The sequence below is a fragment of the Pteropus vampyrus genome, unplaced genomic scaffold, assembly GCF_000151845.1.
Source record: "Pteropus vampyrus isolate Shadow unplaced genomic scaffold, Pvam_2.0 Scaffold113, whole genome shotgun sequence".
Taxonomy (NCBI): Eukaryota; Metazoa; Chordata; class Mammalia; order Chiroptera; family Pteropodidae; genus Pteropus; species Pteropus vampyrus.
In genome coordinates, this window is record NW_011888894.1 from 3,644,059 (window position 1) to 3,654,704 (window position 10,646).

At 39.7% G+C, this 10,646-nt stretch overlaps 2 protein-coding genes across 2 annotated transcripts in view; one reads left to right on the forward strand and one right to left on the reverse strand.

Annotated features, from left to right (window-relative positions):
- Window positions 1-696: 696 nt before the first annotated feature.
- Window positions 697-9,186, reverse strand: PNO1 (partner of NOB1 homolog). Its single transcript, XM_011365602.2, has 7 exons — window positions 8,856-9,186; window positions 8,474-8,623; window positions 6,311-6,394; window positions 6,069-6,129; window positions 5,714-5,831; window positions 2,295-2,365; window positions 697-1,634 (listed from the first exon to the last, which is right to left on the reverse strand). Exons 1-7 carry the CDS (start codon window positions 9,060-9,062, stop codon window positions 1,567-1,569), a joined length of 759 nt encoding a protein of 252 aa, XP_011363904.1. The 5' UTR covers window positions 9,063-9,186; the 3' UTR covers window positions 697-1,566.
- Window positions 9,187-9,444: 258 nt separating this feature from the next.
- The window catches only part of WDR92 (WD repeat domain 92), a 24,943-nt gene continuing 23,741 nt past the window's right edge, over window positions 9,445-10,646 (forward strand). Inside the window, exon 1 of the mRNA XM_011365604.2 lies at window positions 9,445-9,773. Within this exon, the coding sequence (XP_011363906.1) occupies window positions 9,591-9,773 (183 nt within the window). The 5' untranslated portion in view covers window positions 9,445-9,590. The remainder of the gene's footprint in view (window positions 9,774-10,646) is intronic.

Sequence of the window (10,646 nt, forward strand, 5' to 3'; positions counted from 1 at the left end):
TTTTGAAACACTAAGGAGTACTGCTCCCCTGGAGAGGAGAGTTGCTTGATTAGGGAGGGGCACAAAACTCAAGGTGGTAAGTCAAAGTTCAGCATCCCAAATTTTTGCAAGTGCTAGAAAAATATATTTACCCTCTTATATTACTGAGAGTTCTAACTACATAAGAAATCTTTAAAAGTAAGTCAATTCAAACAATACCAAAACATGACTTTGCTTTAACACAGAAAACCCATTTTTCCCAGTCAAAATTATGCTTTCCTTAAAAATCGACCCCATTTATGTTTACCTGGCAATGGTTCATTTCAGTCCAAGCTTCTTGAAAACCTGATGAAAGCTGTAGGCCCCATTCCCCAGAAAAGTACACCCTAAGTATTTGCAATTTTGATAGAACTTCCTGTGCAAATCGCCGGGTGAACAGTACTTTCTGAAGCCTGTGTAGACTCCAGGATGAGAAAAATCTCAACAAATCCCTTTTTTCCAAAAAGATATGAAAAGATTTGATACCATCATACACCATACTCTACACGCTGCTGTGCTGCCAAAGGACAAAAAAAAATGTTTTGAGTGGGAAATGCTCCCAGCAGTTTCCTATTGAATTGCCACTGTAGTATGTATCTCCAATCCTATACAAAGTACAAACCAGTTTGAGGCAGTGGCACATGTAACTGATATAAAAGAAATAGAAGCTTAATAGAATACTTTTTCTAGTCCTTACATGAACTTTTTAATACTCCCATCAGTAAAGTTAAAAGTTTTCGTCAACGGTTTTAGAGATGTACAAGTGAATGTGGTATCATTCCATTTAAAAAAATGCATAAACAGAATCATAATATTTAAATAGGCAGACACTAGTTAAAACAATCCATTACATTTGGAGAACATAGTAGTTTTCGTAGGAGTAAAAACATTTTACCACATTTCACTTTTAATACCTAGAAGAAATATACCCAACATTGGAAAGGTCTACTTTCATTACATACTTAAATGAAAAATAACACTCTTTCTTCATGTCAACCTCGTGATACAGGTCTTTAATTTTACAAACTGCAAAACAGGTACAAATATTGGGCCTTTTAGTTCACACAGCGCAGCCAAACTGCTGCTTATGACCTGATTCTGAAACAGTCATACACCACCCGGTGTTAAGGGTCATGATTTGGAGAGGTTTTCTGAGACAGTACTTTAATTACAACTCACAGAGAAGAAATGTTTATAAATTTATAAAGCAAAAAACTTAAAAATTCATAGACAACTGTTTAAACGATAAGTTTCTCTCCAAATGAGAGAATTAGAAACTGCAAATCTGCTACATGTGATTTAAAATGTACGAAATGATAAATTATAATTAATGTTTAAATATAATGGTACTAAATTCTGACATTAAAATTATCCTAAAAGCTATTGAGTGTGAATACTATCAAACTTTTCTGTTTATACTTCTGGCTGAGAACTGAAGAAGGGACTGAGGCTTAAGTGACAGTTTTTTCACATGGTTTCTTGTTACCACTTGTAGATAAAGTCTTTTTCTCTAGTCCGAAGGCAAGATAAAAAGTCTCTGATTTGAAATTAGAATCGATCTGCTGCTCTGCTAGCCACGGCTCGAATATTGCCATAAACCTTTGATGGAGGATTTCCTGTAGAGAGGGGGGAAAAAAAGCTTATCTACAGAAATATACTCACATATATAGAAGCTACATGGAAAACAGTCTACAAAACTCTAAAAAGGACAGGGACATTTTCTACTTATCTTAAAATCAACAAAAGACCTAAAAAGGAAACCATACCCAAATGTTCTCCAAAAAAAATTTTTTTTAAATCTTAAGAGCCAAAACTACCAAGTCATAAAAATATTTCGAGAAGAAGCTAGTCAATCAGACTTGGGCACCAAGGGAGAATCCTAAGGGTTTTCTGAGCAAACTGCTACACTCCTGTAACGCTTATCAAGAGTTGCTGACCTTGTTGACTGACACTGATCGGCAGTTTCCTTTTTGTTGAATCTAAAACATGGTGTTACTGCTATTCTGGAATGGCTTTTCTGTGCACCTCATCGGGGGAAGGCAGCCAAGATTTAAGCAATATAAGCCAATAAACCCTTTCTGTTCATTAGCAGGCAGACAGATGGAATCCAAGCAAAAGATGCCTACATTTTTCTATTAGGCCCACGTTTGCCAACCCCCAAGAGTTTCTACCTGCTATCTTTAACATTACCCTAAACTGACTTGCAAATTTGGTTTCAGTTCCTTGATTCCCTATTCTATTCTTTCCAGAGAAAACACCAAAGAAACTGTTATTACCCAGGATGAGGTTGCAGATGGCAGTTCTCGCCATCTTGATGTTTTGGAAAGAGCCAAGGATGTGAACTTTCCTGCAAGAGAAAAAGTGAAACAAGTTAGCAACAAAAAGTGTTCCTTAAACTGAGTTCTGTAATCCAGAAACTCTGAAAAATCATGATAAAGACTCATAAATAAAGGTAGTGGTGATGGTTGCACAACTCTGTAAATATGCTAAGAACTTTGAAAGGCAGAATTTTATGGTGTGAATTATAGCCCAATAAAAAATTATTAGAAGAGACATAAAAAAAAACCAACTAAGACGTTAAGATTCTTGGTTAATAATGGCTACCATGCAGTGAGTGCTTTCTGTGTGTTAGGGCTTTATACATGTGTTCTCATTTAATCCTCACAAGAACTTTATTAGGCAGATGTTATTGCCATTTTACAGATAAGAAATGACGTTTACAGGAAACCAAGAAGCCTGGCCAAGATTATGCACTGGCAGAGCTGGGATTACTTGAGTACCCAGGAAAGCAAGGGGTACTTAATTAAAAGTTTGGATTTCAACTACAAAACTTCCTAAAAATTACCTAAATTTCTTCAGTACTCACTGAAGATCATCCAGACCCTTTCAATCTGCAGTCTTTGCTGAATGGCTCAAACAAGAGTGAATTTTGCTGTTTTAAGCCCATCTTCCAAAATCTCAGTAAGCCATCAATAAGATACTGAAACGGGCAGCAGGAACATCAAGCAGAACCGTCTCCCCACATGCACACAGGTACTTATGAAATCGGGGTAAAAGTGAGGCTTAAAGCCAAGATAATCAGTTAAAGTCTGTTCAAGATGATCCCCCAATTTTCTTCCCCATTCAGTGCAAACAGGCAAACACTGCTCTGTAACTCTGGCAAAATTATTGGGGTAAGGGGAAGTAGTTTACTGGGGAAGGTGAAAAACACAGTGTCTGGACCAGGGGTACCAGACACAGCTGAAGGAATACCATGTTAAGAACAAGGGCAATGTCTAGCAAACATGTGCACACTGAATGCTGGGACCTCCAGCTGTCTTCTATAACTGGGCTCCAAGAGTTTGGCAGCAAAGACCCTGGAGAATACTTTTCTGGGAAACTGACCTGCTCAATAAGAAAGACTAAAGATATTGACATCAGGGCTTCCCTGAATAAAGAGCCTGGCCAATTACCCTAAGTCAGTGGTCCCCAAACTTTTTGTTACCAGGGACCAGTGCTCCTGTGAGAATCTAAAGCTTGATGATCTGCGGTGGAGCTGAGGTGGTGATGCTAGCGCTGGGGTGTATGGGTGGAAGTAGGGGGAGGGGTGAAAAAAAGCTAAATCTTCATCTTTCATGGTAAAAAGTCAACAGTGAAGCTGAAAATAAAAAAGAAGCTGATATGTAAATAAGATACTTGAAAAAGTGGAGATAAATTTTTAAAAATTAGCTAAGAGGGTTGAAATTGGTTTCTCTGAAAGTGGGGAAATGGAGGTAGGCAATAGAAATTGTTGTCTTTTTAAAGTCTATGCATGTCTAACTTGGATAAAAATAAAATTCTTTAAAATAGAACATGAAAGATGAGGTAACAGACACCGCAAGACTACATAAAGCATCAGTTTTCCTGAAACCACCACAGTAATGGGGCAGTAGCTGGAATGGAATGCAGGCCCCAGACACGTAGACCAACACTGACTCCCAGCTGATGTACTGAGTGCACCTGGAACAAATAGCTTTTAGCTTTACATCTTGCTCACAATATACTGTATTGTGCGAAGTTATTTGCTGCTCATCAAGAACAACACTTATAGTTGCATAACAGTCCATCTTACGGCTATAACATAATTCATATAAATTGTTGAACTTGTGGATTTCCAATTAGCTTATTTATAAAAATTACAAGACAGTACATTTCTTCAAATTCAAGTAGTAATTCAATTTGTAAAAAAAAAAACCACAAAAGATGATAAAATGTAATTCAATAACAACATTGTTCATAATAGCACCAAACGGAAAACAACCCAAATGTCCATCAATCTGTGAATGGATAAACAAAATGCAATATATTCATACAATGATCTGGTACTCGGCAATAAAAAAGAATTACTGATACAACCAACAAGATGGAGAAACTCAAAACAACGTGCTACCTAAAAGAAGCCATACTATGAATTTCTAGAAAAGGCAAAAGCATAGTGACAGAAAGAAGATCAGTGATTGCCTGGGAACAGATGGGGTTGCAAAGAGCACAAGAAACTTTTGGGGTAATAGAACTGTGTGAATGAGGTGGGATTATAAGATCACAGAACTTTTGCCAAAAACTCACTGAACTGTATACTTAAAATAGGTGAATTTTGTTGTATATAAATCATACTGCAGAAAACCCATTAAAAAAATTAGTTCAACTAGTAATTTTAAGTTAACACTTATAAATACACTTATAAAAATATGATGTACTACCTATAATTTGATTAGCAAATCGGTTACATTTTTTGATTTCCAAATTAGGGCTATATATATTTTAAAATGTAGTATACATTTCAAAAATTTTGAAATTTCTAGTTCAAAAGAGCTTTTCCTCTGGCTCTATAGTCCCAACTCTAGACTCAATTCATAAAAAATTAAAATAATAATACATCTGTCTTTAGGTAACAGGGTCCACCAAAGTAGTATTACAGTTATCCTTAAAGTATAAAAAAAGTCTAAAATTTAGATCCTAAATAATGGTGAGCCCCTCAGTTTAGAATAAAGATGAGGCAATTTCAAATAAAATTATTTCTGGATTCAGTAGCAGGTAGATCCCTCCTCCTCTCAGTCAACTGCTTCGTTTCTCAACTTTGTTGGCATTATATAATCTCTGAGCCATCTGCCAGTCATCCCAACCTGGCAACAGGGCAGCTTCAACCTCACAGAGAGGTAATCCCGGCTTGACTTTCCGCACCCTTATTTTAAGCCTGTATCATCTTATTTATGTTCACATGTAACTGCTCTCTAGTGTTCACCCAATGTGCACTACTCACCTTCCTTTTATGAAAGACCTTTATATATAAATATATAATTACATATTTTTTTTAAAAAGGAAAGCCTCACAATGGCATTTATTTATTTTCACAATGGCATTTAAAACACCTACTCCTTGTTCTCCCGATTTAAAAGATTCCCGAGATACTATTTAAATCTTGAACTGTGATGTAATTTCTTTTACTAGTGATTCTAAACATTTCTTTCATTGCTGAGAAAAAAAGCTATAATTTCTAAAATTTTCTCAACTAACAATCTGCTTTCAAAGTTGGTAACTATCTGTTCATCCAGAACCGAATACTGACAAAGATTTAGTGGCAACATTATGCATAAAATACAATCCTTATGACGTTATGAAACCAGCAAAAGATCAAATATAAATTAGAAAAGTAATTTTCTCAAGATCACATACTTACACATCAGCCAAAACTATCCGCGTCCGTGTCACATTCTCTATGGTAAATTTGGTTTTTCCTCCTTTGCCAGCGATTCTTCCTATTGCCCTCGACAGGTGGTCTCCCTTTAGCGGCTTCACTAAATGAGAAAAGCAAGACCTCAAGAGGCAAGCCATTCCAGTGCACCACCCACTTCCACATAAAGTTTAATCTTAGTTGAACTTTCTCTGCTAAAAGACACAAATTATACACTTTTTAAAAAGCTGCTATTAATACAGCTCAACTGATGCTATTAGAGAGCTGAGAGTCACACAGAATACAAAGTCAGCAATACAAAAGTCCAGTATTTCATAATAAAAGACCATCATATGCTCACCATCTGTGATTTCAAAAGACTCTAAGAAGAGGTCATCCAACCTAATGAGGGCAAGTGCATCCTACAATATAAAAATAAATGCTGTGAAGCCTTTCCATTTAGGTAACTAAGAATGAGTGTTAACCTAAAATTCACAAATCGTAGAATTGGAAAACTCAAATTAAAAAAAAAAAAGCCCAAATCCATGGAAACGTTCACATTATTTTTCAAGTCCCCATTTTATATGTCATGAAATCACTCACCTCTACCTGAAACCCGAGAATAAAGGCTTTCACAAAATCAGCTGCTTTTGTCAGAGCGGTAACATCCTTGGTGTCTTTACAAGTCTGTTTTAAAAAAGGCACAAATTACAGGTGAGGATAAAAAAGACAATATGCTAACAGAAAACTGGAGATGACCTATCTTACTATAATTCCTACACCACCATCCTTCTCCAGTTTATTCTCTATAACTCAGTAGGCAAGTACTGTGTTAAATTTGCAAAATAGAACTTTCCAGCTCCAGGGCTGTACAGTTCCACCAAAAGACTGTCAAACGACTGAGCGCACTCCATGACTGAACTGACTCTGGGGTTAACAGCAAGATTACTCTGGCACAGCACAATCACACTCACACTCTAAAGGACTTCCATCCTCAGACCATCGACTCCAGTACTAACTACCAAGAATGCTTTAGGCTGGGATCCCGTCCTCAAAGAATTAATTCAATAATCACAGAAATAGCTGCTGTTCATACCTACCACTATAAATGACATGAACTACGAAGGTGTTTTACACACTACAGCTCTAAGCTTCATGACACCCTGAATGTTAAGTGATATAGTTTTACATTTGAGGAAATTAAAGTACTAAAAGGTAGAAATAGTTAGATTCAAACATAGGTCTGATTCCAAAACTTTCATTTCCGCTCTCCCAAAGACTCACAATCTAGTTGAGGAGACCACATATTTGACAAATTTAAAACCATACATACAGGGTTGTGTAATGACACATTTAAAACTAGATCCCAGTCCCAATTACATATGTGACCTTGAGCCAGTCCCATAGATACCCTATTTCTTAAGTTTTCTCATCTGTAATGTAAGGTCAGAGTAGGAGATCCTGAGAGGTCCCAACTAGCACCAGATTCACTTATTAGCTTGACAACTTTGGCGAAGATACTCCTTTGATCCTGTTTCCTCACATCCACAAGATAGGGATATGTCCTCTACCATACAGAGCTGTTCTAAAGACCAGTATGATGTAGTGCAAGCCAATGTATCACCATGTGTCTGGCTTACAGAAGTATCAACAAATGTTAGAATATAAACTAATGATGCTGCACACATATGACACTGAAGGCACTGAAGACATGACTGCAAAACGGAGTGATCAAAAAGGAGAAAGAACCCGAGCTAGACCCTGAAAAATGAATGGAACTGAGGTAGGAAGACAAGGGATATAGGCAGGACAGGGCAATCATCAGAGAGGAAAGCCGCCCAAATATATAAATGTAAAAATGTTCAAAGAGATGGTGAGACGAACTTGGGACTGAGACTCCTACTTGAAAGGTAAGTTCGGTCAAAAACTTTTATTCTTCAGAGACACTAAATATATCGGGATATCATAAGAAAATCAGTGTGGTTTGGGAAAATTAATCTGGTTCCAGCATAGAGGGTGGAGGAGTGATAGAAGATTTAAAGCAATGAAGCAAGGGAAACCTATAAGGAAACAAGAAGTTTTGACATGAAATCATAAAAACCTGAATGAAAGTGGCAAGGAGTTCTACTGTTAAGTTCTATATTTTAAACTACCAACTATTTAGAGTAATGCCTTTCAGCTTTATTCCATCGTTCTGGTCCCTCAGATGAGTCTATACCAGTCCTGATGACAGTATAACGATCGTCAAAGAGGAAGACATAATTAATTAATTTTGGTCTTGAATTCTGATACAAAATTGGAACTCAGAAAAAGAGGCCCAAAGTCAATTAACTTCAATTGTCTAACTCCTAGACTGACACCATGGAATAACACACAAACACACACACATATGTATATAATTTATACTTATTCTCAAAATAATTTATAGTGCCTGTACTGCAGCCAAGTACTTCAGCTCATTATTTACATACTTCTGTTTATGACAACCTCTTTACTTGGCCTTTTCTCAGTTCAACACAGAACATTATAAAAAATATGTGCACGTATAGCCAGTATTTCGGCATCATCTCAGACTCATCTTATGAATTCAACTAATATATGTTAAACGCAGACTGTGAAGGCATTTGATAAGTTCGAATTTTAAATTATAAAACTGGAAGAAAACCATTTAACAAAAGAAGTCCCATTAACGAAAGACTATTTATGCATTTTCATCCCTGTAAGAGAAACCCTAGTATATTTGTAAAGGGTTGATACTCTCCTTACCCTGATTTCTACATTTCTCGATTTCAAGTTAAAGCGTATCTGAAGTCCCAAATGTTCTACAATGGGAGTAAATATCTTCATCCAGTTCTCTTTTAATGGTGTGTATCTGTTAGCTGGGACTGAAATTTTCCTTGTTTCTTCTTTGCCATCCTACAACAGAAGAATACGCAACTCAGGAAGTGTGTGAAGGAATGGGGACGGAGTTGTAAAACGACAGGTGACCCACAAAAAAGCCTCCTTCGAGTGAACAAATTAAAATTCATCAGCCACTTCTCTAAGAACTTCAACCCAAAGGAACCCCCGCAGCTTCATCACCCAGAGATCACCACTTTGATTCCCCTCTAGTCCCTGCCCACTTCCTGTCCTGGGGTCCCCTCGGTACCAGAAACCCGTCCCGGGAGAGGGGCGGGAAGACCGGCCTCTTTGCGGGCCGAGCCTCCTGGGTATCCATGCGGCCCGCGTCCTCGTCCTCCCCTGCCGCGGAGAGCTCCTCAGCCTGCCGTTTCTTCGCCCGCCGGCCACCCTTGCGGGTGACCGGGGTGAAGCCGTCCACGGCTCCGGCGCTCTGCGCCTCCATGTTGGTTGCCATCCCGAGGAATCTGCGGGCCTAGCACGCCCTTCCGGGTCTAACACGTGCGCTGTTGCACCGCGCAGGCGCACCGCGCAGGCTCCGGCGTTCTCCAACCAGCCCCAGGGCTCCGCCCCTTCCCTAAGTAGTCCCACTCAGGGGACCTCAAGCAGGATTTTGTGTTTGTTTGTTGGGGCGCGGGGGGGAGGGGGGGAAGGAGGGCTGTCCTAAAATATGCCTTATTCTTGTGGTCTCCCTCTGGCCCTCCTACTCACAGCTAAATCATTTTGTAATATCTGGTCTGTATATGTGATAAAGGCATTAAGTAGAGACGATAAACGAGTTTGTGCCATCGGTGAAGAAAAGATGTGACTTTAGAGCACATCTGGCATTATCTGAGATAACTAAATTCAACTTGCTAGCGCGTCTGGGGGCGAGTACGGCAAGCGGGAGAGACAAACTGTCCTTAGTGTTTGGGGACTGGTTTCCAGGTTAGTGTGTTTTCAGGGCCTGAGCGTGCACCTTGGCGGATACGAAATCGGCCGGACTATGTCGGCCTTTGAGAAGCCTCAGATCATCGCTCATATCCAGAAGGGCCTCAACTACACGGTGTTTGACTGTAAGTGGGTGCCCTGCAGCGCTAAATTTGTGACCATGGGCAACTTCGCGCGGGGCACCGGCGTCATTCAGATGTACGAGATCCAGCACGGAGACCTAAAGCTGCTTCGGGAGGTGGGTGCCGGGTCGAGACTGCCCAGTTCCATGATGTGGGAGAGCCGTTATGGGCGAGTGCGGATCGTAGGGGGTCGGCCTTCCTTTTTGGCAAAGTCTTCGTCCAGTGGCCCCCCCCAAAGCCCAGCTCGAGCTGCGCGGGAGTAGCGAAGTTGATCGCAGATTGAGGAATCCTTCTGCCGTAAAATGCTTTCCGTCTGAATTCTGAGTCCCGAATTCTCCTTGGCGGGCTAGTTCATCCGCACCCTGCCGGCCCCTCCCTCCACTCACCCCCGCAGTTCAGAGCGGGGTCTCTGGAAGCGACGATTTTAGGTCTTTATTCGAGGCCCTCTGGGCAGTGCGCAGTTTGTGGAGAGTCTTGTCAGTAGGCCATCATTAGTAAAGGGCTCTCTCATACAAGCAGAGCCAAAGCAGGCACCGGGACGCCTGCAGTGTAACTGAAGAAGACAACCTAACATGTATTCTTTCCACAAGTATCAATTGATTGGTGTTTCTGGGAGTGTGAATGACAATGTCTCCTATTTCATGGCGTTTTCTGGTGGGAGAAAGACTCAGTTAAATAATCAAACCAGCGATGCATAAATACAAACCAAAATGAATTCTGTTACTATAAAGGAACCTGGTTCTAGGAGAGTAAAAACAGATTTGGGATGAGTAGAAACCAGGCCAAATTAGGAGTAGAAGAGGAAGTTTCTGGAGGAAACAGCGTATGTGGAAGCTCAGCGATGGGAGAGGTTATCTTCTTAAAAAACAGGAGTGGTAAGTAGGGACCGTCAGATGTTTCAAGGTCTGTTAGTCATTTAAAGATTTATGCCTTTTTTTCTAAGAACAGGACATCACTGAAGAGCTTATAAGCAGGGTGTGGCAAGATCA